Source organism: Lagopus muta, chromosome 3 (genome assembly GCF_023343835.1).
Source record: "Lagopus muta isolate bLagMut1 chromosome 3, bLagMut1 primary, whole genome shotgun sequence".
Lineage (NCBI taxonomy): Eukaryota > Metazoa > Chordata > Aves > Galliformes > Phasianidae > Lagopus > Lagopus muta.
The window spans coordinates 86,595,646-86,616,145 of record NC_064435.1 but is presented as its reverse complement, the minus strand read 5'-3'; the positions used below and the strand labels follow the sequence as shown (position 1 = coordinate 86,616,145).

Below are 20,500 nucleotides of genomic sequence, written 5' to 3'. Positions count from 1 at the left end.
TTGGATGGTCTTGAGGATCCTTTCCAACCCAAACCATTCTGTGATTTTCTGGTATCAAAATGTAAAGAGAATTTTCTCTTCTACATTCCCTTCTTCTCTCTCCTCAGAAATACGCACTCTTCCATTTAGTCAGGAATTTTGTTCAGCAAGCACAAAACTTGCTTTCATCCTGACACCACTTTTTATTCTTTATGCTCTAGGATATTGAGTCATTGATGTCAGAGGGAAACAAATCACGAACAGTTGCTGCAACCAACATGAATGAAGAAAGCAGCCGCTCTCATGCTGTATTCAACATTATAGTGACTCAGACGCTTTATGACCTGCAGTCTGGTGTATGTATTTCTGTTGGTTTAATTTATGAAGTTGTGGAAAATTCTTCTTTATTCTGTTCAACTGCTGAATGATCTGTTTGTTTTGAATAACAGTCAGTTAAAACAAGCAGCTTGTGCTTTTTGCATGCATTTGTAGATGCATCAGTAATATCACTTAACATGACCTAAAACTCTGACGAGGCAAATGGCTTACTATTTTAAAACTGAAGCTGCCTCAGTTCTCAAGACCATTCAACTTGCTGAAGTGCTCTTGTGTTTCAGAGTTGCTATGCTAAGTGATATTATAGTATCTCTATTGATTTGTTCCATCTTCTCAGTCAAGACTTTAGCATAACTCACCGTATTTTTTTTTGTTTGGTACGCATGCACAATTTTCTTAGCTATGCTGCTACTTTTAATGCTTTGGAGTAATCAAAGTAATATTGGCAAGAACCTAAGGTTGAGAGAACACCAGAAGCATGCCAGAGAAAACAAAAAAAAAATTAGATGACTTTAAGATTATATTGCCTCTGTTAAATCTGTCTTAGGTGTTAACAGTTGCTGACATTAATATATTTTAATGGCCTGCTGTGGTAGGGAAGTTTTTGATGTTAACACATGGCTGCTTTGCCTTCATTAGTGGTTCTGCCCTTTAGTATAAAGTGTATGACTGGCTCTTAACAGACTGTAAAGACTGTCAGAATTTGTTCTGTCTTATCTTGACTTTATGCTTCAACTTGCATTATTGTTATAGAAAGCAGTCTTTAATGGTGCTGGTGTAAGGTATGTTAGCATTTTATGCTCATGAATCTTGTTTTTCTCCCTTATTTGATCTGCACAGAATTCTGGAGAGAAGGTCAGCAAGGTCAGCCTGGTGGATTTAGCTGGTAGTGAGAGAGTGTCCAAAACAGGAGCTGCAGGAGAACGTCTGAAGGAAGGCAGCAACATAAACAAGTAAGGCATTGGCATAGGTTGTAAAGTATAGTGTTTCAAGAACAACCATTGCTTCCTCAGTCTCCTGTTTTGGTGTGCTTGTTACAAGTTGGTTCAAATGCTGCATCTAGTCAGACGCATCCCTTTCAGTTGCTCTGTACTGAATACCATCTGTTTGGTTTTTTTTAACATCAGTACAGAGACTTTGATTCATAGTTGACTCAGATGATAGCTGTATGAATATTATCTGGAAAAAGTGACGGTAGCACTCTTTAATTATGGATGTACCTTTTGTGATTCATTTATCCACCCTGTCCCCAGGCTCAGGTGTTTGTCTCATCGTATGCTCAAGGAATGCAAAGTTGCAGAGTTGAATGGCTTTGTTCCAACAGGTATTAAACTGTGTAAGAGTATAATTCACAGTTCAAGAAAACCAGATCAGAATGAAACTATGTAAGTTTAACGTTGCCTTGGGCATCTGCACTCAAGCAATGACAAGTTTCCAGGCACTTTTTTTAACTGTAATTACTGTGTTGTTGCCCAAAAGCAAGACTTTAGCACAGTATTACCATTGTCTTACACATACATGGGAAAAAAAAATCAGACTCTTAATATTAAAAGCTACAAATTCTGTACTTACCTTTAAAATGTTGCAAAAGGTTTTGTTATTCTGAAGTTAACAGTGAGAGCAAAAAACATGTTTGAACTGCATTCATGCTTAAAATGATTTTAAGTTACCTGCTTTAATAGTTTGAACACGCTTGCTCTTCACAGCATAATCTCTAATGTATTACAAGTTTTAGTGCTTCAGATTGGTAGGTGCATTGGCATAGTACTCATGAAAGAAAATTATATGACTCTGTTTCTCTAATGGCAGGTACCGAACCTTTACCCTGCAGGTTACTAGTTAAATTTGGTTTGATTTTGCTAGAAACTGTACTTACCATTTGCATAAATAGGGGTGAAATTAAATGTTTCTTTTTAATTCTTGGGGAAAAATTAAAATGCCAACTCCCCAACAGCTATTAAGAGATTGAAAGTGTTGCTGGAGATATAGAAAGATTTCATTTTCTTTTCTAGCAAAATGTTTGCTTAGTGTAAACAGGGAAGGTTGTTTTTGCCATTTCTTTTTAATGATACAGGACTTCAGATACAAGCACCAGATTTCTCTGTAAGAGATATTTCAAAGAGAAAAGCTGTCAGCTCTTTCTTCTTGCATCAGTTCCTATATTATAAACCTCAGTTATCTCAGACCATATTCTAAGCATTCTCTGTTTGAGATCTCATTTGGAACTGATAGGCAAACAATTCTTAGTTTTGTGCTTTAGTTTTGTGCTATTGGACTTTTGCTGAGTTTAATGAATTCTGTCTTCACTGGAAGCTTCAGAATTGGTGTGCATGTTTTTATCAGAGTAGTTCCTTGCAGAACATTGTACGCAATCTTCTTTTCCTTAATGCGTACAACATACCATGCTTATTAGGGACAGGCAGTAATCTTTCTGTAGTAATATAGACTACTTAAACCACGTACCTTGCTATGTCACCTTCCATTTTTTTTTTTTTAACTTTTATTCTTTCATAAAATAGCAGTAATTTGCATTGGTAGCATCAACTGTTTATTCAGATAAAAACAGACCTACCGTAACTACCTGGCAGTTAAATTTCTTGCTTGTTCTATGTTTTGATGCCTTGAAGAACAGGCAAATAACATAACTGCTTCTGTATTTACAAGACAAGAAGATTGTACTTCTGCTGTGCTTCCAAAACTCCATAGTTTGATAGTCTCTGCAGATTTCTCTGCTGTTTCTGCTTGAAACCAGCTTAGGGCCAATGTCAATGCTGCCTCAGTCTCACAGCTTCCTGTACTGTAAACTCTTCCACATATTGGGTCAGCATGACCCAGTACAGAGTGGATGTGCTGAATTGCTCTGTTGCTTACTGAAACAGCTGAGAGTTGCGTGATCTTGTTAATGGTTTTGTAAAGCTGTAATGAGGAACTTCCACTTTTTCTCAGCACTGGTGTGAAGTTGCCTTGGGTCATGATGGTGTTTCTGGGCATCTGCTGTCTTTATTTTCCTGGTTCTGATGAGACTTTCCAAACTCGTAAGAAAGCTGTATGTGCTTGTTAATGCCTCGGTGCTCTGGTTCCTATACTGAGTGTAGAAATGCAGGTGTTTAACAATCTATGGTGTAGTAGAAGAATTTCTAGAGTACAGCAGCAGGAGGAAATGGAGTAAGCAAGCTGTCAGTGGCTAGGAAGAATGTTCTATGAACAGCCTGTAATTTTAACTGTGATTAGAAAAATCGTAGCTATTGTCATTTTAAGTTGAGAATGCAAAAATAAGTTTTTTAAAGGGTAAAGATGGGGTGGGAGGGAATGTTTTGGGAGAAGACTGGCTTCAAGCTCTTTTAAGAGGAGGGCGTTCATATTCACAGTTTTTATTATTAGAAAGAAGGGCTTCGTCTGCTTAAAAAAAAAAATTGGAAGGAAAGTGTACAGAAGTAGCTTAAATGGATGTCATTTAGGGACAGAGTTCTTCCCTGCAGAAAAGAACCACCTGCCCTTGGATGCTGCTGACTCAGATCCTTGCTGGGAGTGTGCAAGCTTCCAGATGCACGGTAGCAAAGACAGCCTGTTCACACTTGATGAAGAGGGTCAAGGAGAACAGAAAGCATGCAGAAACAGCACTTTCCCATGGTCTTGCACCATGTAAGCTTGCTCTGTTTCTTCTGAACTGCCTCAGTCTGTTGTGCACTGTTGGCTCGGGCCTTTTGGTTGATTCATTATGTAGGTGGTTTGAGATAGGATCAAAGTAATGACAGATCTCTGATGCATCATCCAGCATAAAGCAAAGCAACTACTGAGTCCTGTAATTATATTGCATTGCCATTTCTTTTAGTACTTCCCTTAGAATCTTTTAACAGCTTTGTATTATGAAATCTTAAGTAGAATACTTAAAGTACACCAGTTTGGTTGTTAATACAGACGTTAATAGTCTTAATAAAAAAATGGTATTTCATTACATTTCTGGAGCAGAAATATTACTTCCTTTAATCTGGTGTTAATAAACAAAGTTATAACTTGCTAATTACTACAACACAGTGCCTATAACTAAGACTTAAAATTGCAGCCCTGTTGTGAAATAATATCAATGGTGGGCCTTCCTGAATCCCTATTTTTACTATCCCCATTTTGATTTCTTTAAGGTAAGAAAAATATTCTTCCCCCTTCCTCACTTTTTGGCTTTGATTTTCACATTTTTTCTCATTTAAAATCAGTAAGAGGAATTGGAGGAACGTAAATTGAAGTGTGTGGCTTTTGTTGTTTTCTTTTAACTTCATAATCCTCAAAGGTGGACTCCACTGGGAGTGTGCTGCTAGTGCTTTTTCACTTATGCTGTAGGAGACTGCTAGGGAGCAGCATGTAGCATCCTGCTGTTTGTTCTCGCATGTTTAGCATGCTGTCTTCCCAGTCTGTGCAGGTGAAAGACTGAAAGATTGGAGACAAGAACCAATTCTCCCTCCCCCATCCTCTTCCCACAGGCTTTTGGGAGTTGTAAGGTTTTTGTCGGGGCAAAAAAAAAACCCAACCCTAAATTAACTGTTCTTTTTGCTGTGAATTTTTCAGGCATGGGTTGGAAAGTTATCCTTTAGACAAATTTAGGAGCTCCTTAAGGTTCTTTTCAATCTAGTTTTGCTTTCAGGTCTTTACTGTCTTCATGCCACTTTGTTTCCTGGTGCTATGCACATCTTTTGTGACTTTTTTAACAGATCGTCTCACCTTAACCTCACATATCTTTTTTGAAATATTCTGCAATGTTTTTGTCGTTCATAAATGAATGAATTCAGAACCACTAGGATTTTCAAAAAGCATTAAGACTGTGTTACGATTAAAATGGCTCTAGTAGTTTGAAGGAACTCAAAAGGATGGAGTGGAATGGTACAATCAAAGTTTTATTTAACTATCTAATCACAAGGCTACAAGTTTCCTTGGTAGTTATGCTCAATTATCCAGATGTTCTTTACAAGTATGATGGACCAGTATGTTCTTGAGCTCCAGCGTTCTGTTTTTACTACTCTTTAGGCATCTGGTTAAAGCTCTCAGGCTCTTAAACCAGCTCATTATCTTAAACTTGCTCCAGTGTCGTTTAGTATTTACACAAGGTTGTATAATAATTGGAATATATAATGCATAGATGCTTTGCAAAGGTTGCTAATAGTTAAACACTGGTGGAAGTGGTACATGTACTAAAATGAACAAGCTCTTAGTTTCTTCAGTATTCTAGAGTAATGGGATGTTTGTGTACCAAGCAGTTTGGAGAATTTTTCTGTTCTCATGTTTACACTCATGCAACATTTTTATGATTGTGATATTAATCTATTCTTCCCCATAAAAGATCCTAGTGAGGCATCACCTCGACTGTAAGTCAGCTCCTTTGAAAAGGGATATTTTTCTCTTGTGATGAGCAGTCTTCCACTATCATGTAATTGCTGGTTAGTTACTAGGTAACTCACCAGACTAGTTCTTCTGCACCATAGCTGACTTTGTCTTGTAGATGCCTCCTTATGAGTATAGTTCAGTTTTAGTCAGCCGTTAAACTAGTGCTCTTAAAATGTTGTTCCTAGAGACAGGGGATTATTGCTGCACTGCCAATGCTAACTCCTAATAGTGTCATGAGGCAGTGTCCAAGATGGAAAGATTCTTAGTCTCTGAGAAAAGGTAGGTGTCTAATCTAAAGCTGTTCTTAGGAGAAAGTTTTTCACCCAGAGGGTGGTGAGGCACTGGAACAGGTTGCCCAAGGAAGTTGTGGATGCCCCATCCCTGGAGGCATTCAAGGCCAGGCTGGATGTGGGCTCTGGGCAGCTTGGTCTGCTCGTTGGCAATCCTGCACACAGCAGGGGGTTGGAACTGGATGATCATTGTGGTCCTTTTCAACCCAGGCCATTCTGTGATTCATTCTATGATTCTCCATATACTGACGCAGCCTGCTTTACAATTGTCAAACTATGATACCTAAATGTTTCGACCTGGTCTTCCTGAAACTTTGTTAGTACTAGGTAAGACTGAACACTGTACATAACTGTTTTTTGTTCCAAGTATGCAGCTTTAATAGATGCATTGCCTTGTTTTGATCTCCCTTGGTCATTTCCAGCTCAAATTATTTTATAAAAGCTGGATGTGAAATTTTGCAGAGCACAAATTAAACCATTCTGTTTGTTTTATTAAATGTACTTTTGAAGTACGTGTTCAAAGCTGTTTTGTGCTGTTGGCTTCATAGATCCCTTTCAACGCTTGGGTTGGTTATATCATCACTTGCTGATCAAGCAGCAGGGAAAGGGAAGAATAAGTTTGTGCCTTACAGAGACTCTGTACTCACTTGGCTTCTCAAGGTAATTAATATTTTCTGTTCAACATGTTCATAAGCTGTTAGCTTAATAGGTTGTAGCATAACTGTGTACTTAAGAGATTGTAATTTTTTTTTAAAAGAAGTGAGCAAAGGAGGTCATTGCTACAAGCTATCCCAAGTAATATATTGAGATGAGCATTTACTGTGTTAATTGTATGTAAAGTCCTATTTGGTGAATTTTCAATTACATTGGGACTTAAGCTGATGGAGGTGGTTGGGAATATTTATGGATTGTATTGATCAGTTTACATCAGAATGTAAATCAGTGCCCAAATTTGTATTTTAAGTATCTTTGTAAAGAGACGGTATAAACTCAGAACAGTTTTTAATTCTCAAATTTCTGTGGCTGTACTCTACAGGACAATCTGGGAGGAAACAGCCAAACTGCCATGATAGCCACAATTAGTCCAGCAGCAGACAATTACGAAGAAACACTATCTACTCTAAGATACGCAGACAGAGCCAAAAGGATAGTTAACCATGCTGTGGTGAATGAAGATCCAAATGCCAGGGTCATCAGAGAATTACGTGAAGAAGTTGAAAAACTGAAAGAACAGCTCTCGCAGGCTGAGGTAATATTATTCATGGTACAAAATAAATTGAGTAAGCTGAACAGATGTTGAACGAGCTGGAAGACTGCATTTATGTTGAAGTCCTACAAAATCAGAAAAGGAAGTCTTACACTTATTTAAAAATAATAACCTTGTTTCCCGAGTTTGTTTCTTTATAGTAACTTTAAATGAGGACAGCATTGTACAGGTGTTGATCTGTGTCAGAATAGACTGTTCTTGAAAAACTTTGTGTCATGTAGTAAATGAAGCAGCACAAGTAAGAGCTACAAGAGAACTTAATTGTATATACTTGCTAGCAGAATTTTCTAAATTGGTGGACTATATATTCTTATTATGCCAAACGGAAAAATGAGAAGATGTAAATCCTGGTCCTGGATGACAAAATATGTGGGACATTTCTGTCACTGACATTTGTAAAAATTTATCAAGAATCTTTAAAACTGCAAAACCAAAACTAGCAGTATTCTGTTGGCTGAAGAGTTAATGCTGTGTGACTGCTGCATATACTAAAAATACATTTCTAATCAGAGCGTAAATTATCAGTGTAGAAGTACTTCTGGTGATATCTGAGGAAATGGGGCACTGTAGTATAGGAAAACGTTCTAATATTTTCTGGCAACACATAATAGCTGTAGGGGAAAAAGAATACCAGAACTATGTCTTACGGTAAATTGGAGTGGTGTTTAAACTTTTACATTTGTCTAAGAAGTCACACTGCCTATAAAAGCAGTCCCTTATAGGATCAAATGAGGAAAACTGCCGTATGGAAAAGGAACCATTCACTTTTTTTTTCTAAATAGAAATCTATTGTAATTCTGTATTTTAAATAATAAAATATTCTTCTAGTCTGTTCTTAGTTTTGTTGGCAGACTGTGGCTGCCAACAGGAAAGTAGGAGGTTGCTTGTAGTTTTACTAATTTTTTAAAGCTTTTTCTCTTCTTCTGTCTCTTCAACTTTCTGTTGAAAACAATCACATGAAGTTATAGGCCAGCACATTGAGCTCTTATTTGGAGTGGAACATATTCAATCCCCTTGCTTTTCTTTCCTATTGTGAAATGAGAAGCCTGTGTTAGCTTCAATGCATGCCTTCCTTCAGAGGTAATCAATGGTGTCATTCTTAAATGCTTAAATGAAACTCTAGGAACGCTTACAAAAGCAAGATAGAATGGAAAGCTAAATATCAAGAGGAATTTGTGTTTAAAGCTATTATTGGAAGGAAGGCTTTGGATTTGAACTTCAGACAAGTCAGACTTAAGAGATGTAAAATACTCGGGTATTTTTATACAGACAGTGAAGATTAAGTGGCCAGGCCTGCAGATTTTGTTGGCCTGTGTAGTTCCATTAGCCTATGTAGTGCTGTGTAGACCTTCAGTTGTTTCAAATCAGGACGTGTTATAGGGTGATTTCTTAAAGAGAAGGATTTGAGTGTCACCTGATGAAGGACTGAACATGAGCTGGCAAAGTGCACTTGCAGCCCAGAAGGCCAAATGTATCCTGGGTTGCATCAAGAGAAGCAGGTGGAGAGAGGTGATTCTGCCCCTCTGTTCTGTGCTGGTGAGGCCTCACCTGTAGTACTGCATCCAGTTCTTGGGTCCCAGCAAAGGAGGGGCATGGAGCTGTTGGAGCGGGTCCATAGGAGGGCCATGAAGATGGTCGGAGGGCTGGAGCACCCCCCTATGAGGACAGGCTGAGAGAGCTGGGCTCTGCGTCTTGGAGAAGAGGCTCCAAGGGGACCTTTTATAGTGGCCTTCCAGTACCTGAAGGGGGCCTGGAGGTAAGCTAGGGAGGGACTTTTTGTAAGGGCATGTGACAGGGCAAGGGGAAATGGTTTTAAAATGGAAGAAGGGTATGTGTTGATACTAGATGTTAGGAAGAAGTTACTTACTGTGAGGGTGGTGAGACACTGGGACAGGTTGCCTGGAGAGGCTGTGGATATTCCCTTCTTGGAGGCTTTCAAGGCCAGTTGTATGGGGCTTTGAGCAACCTGGCTTAACGAGAGGTGTCCCTGCTTTAGGTCCCTTCTGACCCAGACCGTTCTATTATTCTGTCCTTTTCCTTTGCTAATGACCTGTTTCTTCCTCTTCTGCCACAAAATACACAGGAAAATAGCTGAAACCTATCCTGTATCTACAGCATTTGATGTTCTGTTGGCTGTGTTCAGTTTCCCTTTTTTTAAGCAACTGTTGCAATGTGAACTGTACCTTAAGAATTTGCTAATCCCCATCTTTTAGGCCATGAAGGCTCCAGAACTGAAGGAAAAATTGGAAGAGTCTGAAAAGCTAATAAAGGAATTAACTGTCACCTGGGAAGAAAAGCTAAGGAAAACAGAAGAAATTGCACAGGTATTTCAGAAATTTTGATGAGAAAAGGTCAGATATTCATTCAGCACAAGTCAGATGAATTTCTTGAGCTCTGGTGAACTATGCTGTATTCCTTTTTTCTGCTATCTGTTTTCTTTCAGTCTAAATTTCATTAGAATAAATGTAGTTTTATCATGATGTAATTGATAAAAGCTAATATTTCATTTGAAATTAGAACACGAAAATGCATTTGAGATGTTCTATAAGAATGCAATGGGATCTTGAACAATTTCCCTTGGAATGGTTAAGAAAACCAAGAATTACAAAAGGATTGGAATTTTGGGTAGTGTTTGTTCTTTACATTTGCTGTGGCTTATAGTGTTTTCTTAACCAGAGAAAGGAAATGAATCCAGGTATTCACTAATGTTTGTTTTTTATTATCATACTTGGAATAAGACTTTGGGATTTCAGTGTATCTTTCCATCATATCTACCATCTGTAGCTTGAAGAGTGACTTCTGTTGGTTATCCTTTCTAGTCTTAATGTTCCAGAAGCACAATTTGGTGCAGTCACTGCTAAATAAACAGACACAAAAAAATGCAGAACCTAACTGGCCAAACCCAAACCAGCCAAGAAAAAGATAAAGCTATGACAGAGCAAATGACATGTTTGAACCAAGCAGATGCTTTAGCTGCATTAATAATAATACTGGAAAACTGTAAGCCTAAATTGCAACGTGCTCTTTCCAAAATTATCTGACTTATCTTCCTTTTCGCTGCAATTGAGATTAGTTTTTAATAATATAAAGATTCAAAGCCACGCTCTAATGCCTGAGTATCTCTGATATAGTCATTAAAGCATGTGTTTGAGGATTAAGTCTAACCTTTTGTTATTGGTGTATAAAAATTAATAATATATTTGATCACTGTCCTGTTTTTCTGTTATATACTAAGGGTGTATTAATCTTCAGCTCCAGATGCTGTGCTTTTTTTTTACTTGGTATTGGTATACTTGTCTCTATATGTTGCAGCAGCCAAGATTAATCTGTTTTTATGCTTGCAGGAGAGACAAAGACAGCTAGAGAGCATGGGAATTTCCCTGGAGTCTTCAGGTATCAAGGTTGGAGATGACAAGTGTTACCTGGTGAACCTGAATGCAGACCCTGCACTCAATGAACTTTTGGTTTACTATTTGAAGGTAAGAGTACATACAAGATGTTCTTCTTGTAGATTCTATGTAAACATTTATTGTTTTTGATTTCTGGCTCGATTTATAATTCAGAGTGTATTTAGATTGATACGACTAGTTGCACTAAAGTAGAATAGGACTCCTCCTGCGGTTCAAGTTTACTTTTTCCCTTGCAGTTCAGCTTCAGTAGTTTCCTAATTGACCTACTGATTGCCAACAGTGGAAGAAGTATTCAGTATTTGCCAGAATTGAGATAAATACTAGGTTTTTTACTTTTTGGACTAAAAAGCTTTTCTTCCTGCAGTAAGAGCCTGGTGTAAGATGCTTCTTTTTGTTAGTGAGTTGAGAATTTTCTTAAATATTCAGTGAGTGTAAAGGGATCCTGTTTAGCCATAATCGTAGGAGTAACCATAGGCTTCAATGGGAGAAAAAGCTTTAAGAAAAAAGAAAGGAAAAAGGTGCCAGGTGAGGAGGGAAAGTGAGAAGGAAGCCCTGTTAAAAATATGCTGAAATATATTTTCCTTGTTCTACTATCTTCCATATCATTCAGTTTAGAATAGTCTTCCTGTCAGAGTTTCAAATGCAAACCTAATAAGGCAGGCTGAGTAGGAAATACTCTTGTTAACAAGATAGAAAAGGCTATCTTATCTGTTTTATGGGTATTTTTCTGCTTTAGTGGTTGAGATAAGGCTTTTATATTTGAAGAGTAGCAAATGGAGTACAACGTACAGTAAAATACAGTTTTTCAGCAAGATTTACAATATGATTTGCAATTATGTGGAGATTAGTATGTTTAGCTGCATTATTAATATAGTTGTCTTCTGGAAAGCTGACAATTGTGTCTCTCACTTTCCCTGTTATCCTTTGTTCCACATGGCTGCATGACATGGCTTGTATTCTTCTCTGTATCATTGCTTATATGCATGTGTAGTCTGGGAATATTTCAAAATCAGAATTTGTCTATCAACTGCTTTATTTTCCTTTGCTTGAAGCAGTAGGAAAATCAAGTGCAGAACAGAAGTGTATGAATCACCTTTCCAGTCCTCAAATCTACTATGGCACAATCTCTGCTCTATAAAAAATATCTAGCAAAGGACAACATGTAGATGGTGGAGCCTCAGTACTTCAACTAATATTGCTTTAGTTATGTAAACGGCAATAGTTTGCTTCTCTCTAACTAATAGCTTATTTTCCAGGATCACACAAGAGTTGGTGCAGATACCTCTCAGGACATACAGCTCTTTGGTATAGGAATCCAACCTGAACACTGTGAGATTGATATTGCTTTGGATGGAGAAGTCACACTCACACCAAAAGAAAATGCAAGGTAAGGACGATCAACAGCACTTGTTTGCTCCTCAGCAAAGTGTTTGCTTTTCATTACCAGATGATGACTTGCATGTGTTTTTATCTTACTAAGTCAGAAATATCTTTCTTTTTTGATCAATGAGTAGCTGTGGTATAAGTGACTTCAGAGATAGAACTAAGATTTCCTCACACACCCCCACATGCCACTGGCTAATAATGAGCTGTCAGTGGTTTAGCTCAGAATAAACCATCACAAGACAGAAATCATTAGAAATGAGGAACCACTGCTTATTTATATATTGGCTGGTAGCAAAGTGACAGAGTTGCTCCTGGCTATTTCAACCTGATGATGGGGTAGGAGTCTGGTTCTTTATGTGGGAGGAGGAAACTTGCCTCTGAGAAGTTCCTTTTGTAAAGCTCCGTATTTTCTGAGAGAAGAGGTGAGAAGAGAGATCCAAAGGCCACTACTACTACTGTGTCTATTAAATATGTGTTGGGAAGTCATATTCTTCTTTTGTTTCTGCTGTGGATTCTTGCATAGAATTCTAAATGTCTTTATCACTTAATCTCTGACAAAAGATATGCAGTACTATTGTCTTAACTTTACTGTTTAGTTACTTACAAGTATGCAATTTAGATCCTAGGGTCTTTACTTATAGTTGAGTGCCTTGTATGTTAGCAGTATGTTTTACATGTATGGATTGCCCTGTACCTTGGAGAGCTCTGTCAGCAGGATTTATATGCAACCAAATTTGTAGTTTTCATAAGAAACAGATAGTGACCCAGTTTGAAAAATAGGCAATAAAAATTCAGCTAACAGTAATCTTATCTGTGTATTTACTGAGAATTTGCAACAGTCAGAGCTGAAATGGAAAGAGGTTTGGTTTTTACTTCTGATGTGAGGAATCAGACCGGTAACTTTCTCATTCATACTTCAATGAGAACCCAGGTGATTTGTACATTGTGTAATATAAATCACTGTCTGTACGTGAGAGAAACAATACTTCTCAATCATTCAGATTTAGGATTTTTCTGAAGTTGTATTTTCTTTTTTTCAGATCCTGTGTAAATGGTACACTGGTATGTTCTGTCACTCAGTTATGGCATGGAGACAGAATATTATGGGGAAACAACCACTTTTTTAGGTAATAGTTTATATTTATTTACCAGCTTTCTTACATTCGGTCTTTTTTTCTCTGCACTGTTCTTCATAAACCTTTTAGAAACTGAATTTTTATTTTTACACAGAATTAATTTACCAAAGAGGAAAAGAAGAGATTGGCTGAAAGACTTTGAGAAAGAAGCTTTGTTAGGAGAGCATGATCTGGATGCAGCCAGTGAAGCTTCTTCAGAGCCAGACTACAACTATGAGTTTGCTCAAATGGAAGTTATTATGAAGACACTGAATAGCAATGGTAAGAGAACTGTCACTTAAGAAGTCCAAAGATATTTTTTTGTGGAAATCATTTGATAAGTTCAGAATGTAACTTAATTTCTAGGAAAAAAAAAAAAACAAGTGATACAGTTGCCCTGTGGCATTTTCAGCAAAAGGTGTTTAACAGAAATATCAGGTGTAAATATCCACTCAGTTGTAAGTTTTCTTACAACTGAGTGGATATTTACATATAAATATGTGTACATATATATGTGCACACATACTGTTTGGGTGATCTTTGGTATTGTCACCCTTCAAAAAGATTTTGTTGCCCGTGTTAAAGCCTTGATATAAATATATATAAAATACATTTATGTGTATATATACTTACATAAACATTTAATTACCGAGCAAATGATCTAAGAGGTAAGAAGTTTAGCTGAGACAACTGTAAATTTGCTTCTGCCTAGACATAGTTTCATCTGTATGTCTGCTAATCTTTATAGTGCAGCTGAAATGTAATTGTACAGGTAAAATCATCATCTAAGTCCTTCCGACTTTGAGTTTTGCAGGTTATTGCAGATAGAAATGTGCTTCAGATATGTCTGATTCATCCTTCTGTATTGAACATTACAAGCACCGTCATAACTAGATTAAAAAGACGTGGAAACCTTAACAAGGGCTATAGTCAAAAACATTAGCTAGTGTAATTTTTAGCTTATTCATCACTGTGAAGTTGTTTTTAATTGAAGTTTGTCAAAACCTATTGTGATGCCTTTTCTGGACAGTTATTCTAGATAAAATATGGTATATAAAAATAATGGTATGATATATGGTGTATTTAGAATACGTGTAAAATGACATGATATTCTTTTAGCTTCCAGAAGGCAATTCAGAATTCATGTGTTCATAATATGGGATGAAGAAATGATGAAAAACTTAGTGAAGTGCTGAGTGCTTTGTACAGCTTTTCTAACTGCACAAAATTTCAGAAGCAAATGCCTTTTTTTCTCTGACCAAGACAGCATAGTAGATGTCACTTCATTTTTTTTCTGATCTTTCTTTGTATCTTCATAATATTTCCATTCTTTGCTGTGGTTTAGCTGTTGAAATACAGTAGTGATTTTTTTTTCTCCTGCTCTCCTCTTCAGATTTCTTATTTTTTGCTTTTGACTACAGCATGATTGTTTCCTATGCATAATTCTGTAGAAATCATTTGCACATTTTTATGGTCTGATTGTGATTTTTAATGTTTTGTGTGTGTGCGAGTGAGTTGCAGGTTCAAACCATTTAAGGTGGAAATGAAGTTATTGTTTGATAACAGTTATTCTCATTATGGTTCACTCATACCAGGAGACGAATTTCAGATGAATCTACCATCCTGGTGGTCTTCAGTGTTGTCATCCCTTGTGAAGACTCTGTTGCCTGTTTTAAGGTCTCAAAACATCCCATGTCTGTGCCAAAACTGGGACAAAGGTTTTGAACTTGATTGGCTCATGCATGATGCTGCTGGAGGAATTTGAAAGCATTAATTGATGCTTGATCTGCTTGTCACTAACAGTTTGAATAAACTGCAGCAGTCAACAATAAGTTAGTACTCTTCGAGTGGAGGGTCGGTTATTTTGAACTTCATGTTAGCAGTACTTCAGGCAGCTTCACATTTCAATTCAGTAGCTTTCTTGACTTTGGTCCAAGCCTATCTTAGTCTTAGCTGGGTTGTTTTCCATGTCTTTACTAAAGCACAGACTTTGCTTTTGTATTAGAGCTGCTTCCTTCCTAATGCACAGCAGGTGTTTGCAGTCACACATCACACAGTTTGAGGCATCATAACCCCATTATACCACTTCTTGTCTCTTCTGCTCCCTCCTATGTAGGTGCTCTTAACTAAGAGGGAGTAATAATTGATAACAAAATCTGACAAAGCAAGCAGCTGTCAGTGTCATTGGCTGATCTTCTAATTCCAAGCTAGATAGCATTTTACCAGTTCCATTCTTCTTGATAGTGTATCTAAATTAGTTTTCTGACAGGCTTCAAGTTCGTTGAGTAGAAAGCACAGCAGATTTGTTTCAATACTATTTACTTATAGTGGGAAAATAAATATGGGGAAAATAGAAGAAATAATGAATTAACTGATACCTATTAATTCTATCACTTATATTCTTTGGGGAAAAAAAGATACTGGGGCAGAGCAGGCTATGTTTTGTTTGGCTTTAAATTTGATGTATAATTACTTTGGGTTTGGTTTTCTTTCACATCAGAAGTTGGTATAGCCTAGAGTCAGGAGTTTATCTTCTTTTGCTTTGGGTTTTGTTTCCATTTGTCTCGTGTTATATCGTTGAGAGCAGTAACTCCCTATAAATAAATAGCCTGGTTTCTGCTGAGCATAACCATTAGATTTTGTAGCATGTTAGCAGTTACAGCAGTGTCCCATTTTACATCTGGCTCCTGAGAAACTCTGAGGATAATGAGGAAAATGTGAAACTTTGAAAAGAGCTGTAAAGAAAACATCCTGACTCTTCCCGCCCTGTTTCAACACATTCACCTTTTTCATGGGATTCTGTCAGATCAGCACTGTACCACAACTTCGTGATGCTGATCTGACAAGGATTTATTCCTGTATAGAGTGCAGTGGCTAAGTAAACAATGAGATTAGGTTACACACTTTCTCATTTGAGCAAGCAAAAAAGTACAGCTCAGGGTGGGGATTTTGATGCAGTTCAGCAAAGCAGTACATGTCAGAACCTCTTCCTAGCTTGCTTAGAAAACTGCACTAACTTGAAATCTGAAATATTTTATTCAGCATTGTTATTATTGGATTAACAGATTCCTGATGTGAATTATGTAAAAATGCAGCAAGGTAATCAAACACCATTTGTCCATTCTATTCATAAAAATGCTCTTTTTACAAAACAGTAATATTTACAGAACAGTAATATTCTAACAGTTTGCAGAGATGTATCTGCATATGAATGGTCTAGTTGGAGCCACTGAACTATTTTTGCCACATAAATAAGTGGAGAGGTGTGACACAATGCTTCTGTATGGAATTTACTGTGCATTTGGCAAGCACCAAGTAGAATCTTTCCTAATTTGACTTTGCATGGGCAATCCAAAATAGTGGATTATAGTGTTTAAATCCAGCTTAAAGTTGTTTGCAGTTCTTCTGAACTGTGAAAATGTTAACTTTTTAATCTTCTAACTGTGTGCTTTATAATTCACACCATGTTTTAGTTTCTCACTGAAAGGCCTTGCTTTTTCTATGTGAATCTTTTTCAAGAAAAGAATTGGAGGCTTTTCTAAGGTGTGAATTTAAGTTTTGCACTGCAATACAAGCATAGTCTCTCCCCCACCGCAGTAACAAATTTGGTTGAAGTTAGAAATGTTGGTCTAGCTTGTTGAATCATTTGCCAAATGTTTTCCCTGGTATCTTAAAGTAGCTGTGATTCTGTAAATGTCAGGACCTGAAAAAAATCACTGTTATGAAAGAACTGCTCCCTGTCACTGGAACTGGTCTTGGAGCAATTTAGGAAAAGTGTTAATGACTCAGCCTTAGATTCATTTCCTGTGTTTCCAAACACAATAGACCTTAATTTCTTCCATTCCTCTTCTCTGCCTGCTGCCTAATACCTGATTTCTCAGCTCTTCTTACACATAATTAAAACTATGTTAAGGATTATACAAGAAATCTGTGCATGTGAAGATGACTCTAGTATTATCAGGATGAGTTAGGAGGTGGATGCAGGTCAATGTGAGTAACTTGGTTTGTAGTCTGGAATATCAGAATTCATTTTAGTCAGTTGTTTTTGGTGTGTTGTCTGTTTAAAAGCCAAACATAGGTAAACATGCTCCTGAGAACATCATGTACTAACAATTACTAATTCTGATTATTTTAAGGCACATCTGGATGACTCTTTTAATGTTTGGTTGCTATTTTATATTGACAGTTTTTTAACTTCATTACTTAAAAAAGCCATCATGGTGGAACTTTAAGATTGCCTTTGTGTGAAGCCAGTGGTTTCTTTCGCTGACAAGATGTGGGCTACTGTAACAATCTATGATCATAGTAGTTTTCTGCCAAAAATAAAGATGTGCTTTACATAAATCTCAGTATTTCAAAAAGTTTGCTGAGAGGTGAATAAAAAAATCCACTGTAACAACAGATCCCAGAGATCTTGTTTGCTTTTCTGGTGTTTTTAGTGGGAAGGATTTGTTCTGTGAAATGTCTGTAGGTATCCATACACGTTGACATCACAAACAGTGCTTTAGTTTAACAAATCTGGTCTCAATAGCCTTTGTACTAAGAGTAGGTTGTTAAATGTTACTGAATACAGTAATGCCATGTTTGTAGAAATACAAGGCATCTGTTTTGGGGGAGAGTAGATGTGCCAGCTGTGGTGACCTGCATATATAGTGCTGTTGATGAAGCTGTATGGAAGCTGTCGTGGATCCTCTACTGAATGCTGTAGTAACCCAAATCTTGTTTTCATGTAGCCTTGTAGTGTCAGCAGCACTCGCACAAAAATTTTAAGTCTGGGTTTCAATAGTGAACACAAGGTGATCCATAACTAAATCACACTGATAATTATTATTTGAGAAGTAGACTTTGAGTTCTGAAACAGGGCAGTATAATTAAATGTGGGTTGGTTTTTTTTCCCCTTTTTTGACAGATTTCTTAAAAGTCACAACAAAATTTTCTTTTAATATATCTTCAAAATGGAAGAGAGATCACAAAGAATTATTTTAAAACTAAAGGTGTTTTCTTGTTTTTTTTTTTAAACTTGTCACATCGTAGAACTGCAATGTTACTTTCTCTATTTAATGTTCTACCACTCCAACTATGGAATCCCCTCCTCTTCCTGACCTTTCTGCTGCACATAATGAGCAGTTGTTATATGATGTGCTGTCACTATAATACATTAATCTAAACTGATCCTTTTGCAAATCAGATTTTGGCTATATTTAAGATTTCAGATGTATATGCATGAAGATGTGTGTGTGTGTGGGTGTGTATATGTATGTATATTTATGTATTTATATACATACATATACTGGCAGTGTATAGAAGAAGTTTATTCTGTTGCATTCTCTTTCACACTTGCCATTGGACTTAAAACTGACACTAGACCAAGTAATTCTTTAATTTAGATGTAATTTAGGTTTAACCACAGTTAATTGACATAAGCAGTTGTTTCAAGTCAGAGTATCTAACTGGGTATTTGCTCTGGTCAATTCTGAGATGAAATGTATTTTGTAGTCCCCTCCAGAACCATCGTCTGCTTCAGTGTTGTGAAGTGCATTGGTGAATTGTGGTGCATGACCCTTTAGCTGTTTGTCTCAGTTTTCATCTGCAGCAATTCAACATCTCATTCTATGCCAAAATGGAGAAAGTAAATAGCTTTTTACTTCCTGAGATAATTTCCTTCTCTGGTTAACATCATCTTCCCTTGTATTTTGCTTTGTTTCTTTATTTTCTTCTTACTGTTTTGTTCATTTTTCCATGTATTCTTTTTTTCCTACTGAGATTTTGGAACTTGCTATAAATCCCCAGTACTGACATACCCAGTAGAGAAGGATGTTAACTGTTGTTGTAGCTTCTTTGCATGACATTTTTCTTGTTTGAGTTTATTTAATTTGGTACTTATTATCTTGGGTTTTTGGAGCAATGAACATCCAGTGTTTGCAAAGAGTCTGGGCTATCTTGATTACCATTACCATGTAAATTAAGAAAGTGACATTTTCTCTTTATTATTATTATTAATTTTTTTTCTCAGACCCAGTACAAAACGTGGTACAGATCTTGGAGAAACAGTACCTGGAAGAGAAGCGGAGCGCTCTTGAAGAGCAGCGGCTGATGTACGAACGTGAGTTGGAGCAGCTGCGGCAGCAGCTCTCTCCTGAAAGGCAGCACCAGCATGGCAGTGACAGACTCTCCTACACTGCTCAGACTGCACAGCAGAAAGTAAATCTGTGGACGGAAGAGAGGTGAGAATGTGTGAGGAATGCTGGAGTTAAAACAAAGGAATCAGTAAGAACCACAATGGAAGTGAAAGATGGGACTTGAACGGTCTGTCAGAAACAATATTTTTTTTGTAGAATGAAATATGCCTCCATCAAAGTGTTAGGGCCTTAATTAAGGCTACATTCTAATCCCTAGTACATGTACAACATCTTCCTATTTGATACAATGTGATATGAAATAAAAATTTAGCTTATATTGGTCAGCCTTACAGTACTTTTAAATTGCTTTATTACTTAACGTGCTTCTGAAATGTTTGGTTTAGTATTTAAGTTAGAAGAAGGGTAAGGATAGCATATGAATAAACTTGTTGTCTCATGCTAAGGTGTCCACTAGGGATTATTGTGTGTTTGGGAGTATCCAATGAAAATACAGCATTTTGCAGTCAGAAACTGCAAAAAATATAATGCGAGTCTTTTAAGTTTTGTACATGTGTTTCTAAAGTCCATCTTTAGAAGAGAATTGCCTTAACTTTGAGAACTGCAGGATAGTCAGAGTATATTAGAGCTGTTAAGAAGGAAGAGGCTTGCAATGAAGTGAAAATACAGAAAGCTCTTTGTGAAGGAATAGCATGGCACCTGAACAAAGCTGCGGTGAAAGGTCGTGGTGTGAATTGCAGGAGTTTGAGGTAGATCAAGAAGTTGTGAGCTGAGTTTAAGCAGTGTGTGTTTGCATCTCAGCAAAGAGGGAAGCTTATCGCTGGGGAGAGGAGGATGTCAGCTCCATGGAACTCCAAATCATCACCCAGATGATTTTTTTGTCTGACTGGTTTTCATTGTACAAGCAAGTATTCTGTCCTTAGGTTTGTTCAGCAGGAAAGATGGCTAGGTGTACTGATAGGTTACTTGTAAGCATCTATCTTCTGCTTAAAACAAAGCTTTGTTGTTCACTCACAGATTTTTCTATATGTGGAGAGTTTGAGTGCACTTTCCTATTTCATTTGTTTGCTTTGCCTTTCACCATAAATTAATGTACAAGAATTGTCTAAATAACGGAAGCCAATGTTGTGTTACAGCTTTCAAATTCAGAATGTTAAAAATAGAACAGAACAGATCTTAGTTTAGTTATTATGTGTGCTTTTGTTTT

At 37.0% G+C, this 20,500-nt stretch overlaps 1 protein-coding gene across 8 annotated transcripts in view; it reads left to right on the top strand.

The window, feature by feature from the left end:
• Positions 1–20,500, top strand: part of KIF13A (kinesin family member 13A) — a 113,470-nt gene that overhangs the window by 59,123 nt on the left and 33,847 nt on the right. For all 8 annotated transcript variants that reach the window (XM_048940386.1, XM_048940384.1, XM_048940383.1 and 5 more), the window contains 10 exons: positions 201–335; positions 1,156–1,268; positions 6,527–6,638; positions 7,015–7,227; positions 9,459–9,569; positions 10,590–10,724; positions 11,912–12,042; positions 13,082–13,168; positions 13,272–13,438; positions 19,170–19,380. In XM_048940386.1, the coding sequence (XP_048796343.1) occupies positions 201–335; positions 1,156–1,268; positions 6,527–6,638; positions 7,015–7,227; positions 9,459–9,569; positions 10,590–10,724; positions 11,912–12,042; positions 13,082–13,168; positions 13,272–13,438; positions 19,170–19,380 (1,415 nt within the window). The remainder of the gene's footprint in view (positions 1–200; positions 336–1,155; positions 1,269–6,526; positions 6,639–7,014; positions 7,228–9,458; positions 9,570–10,589; positions 10,725–11,911; positions 12,043–13,081; positions 13,169–13,271; positions 13,439–19,169; positions 19,381–20,500) is intronic.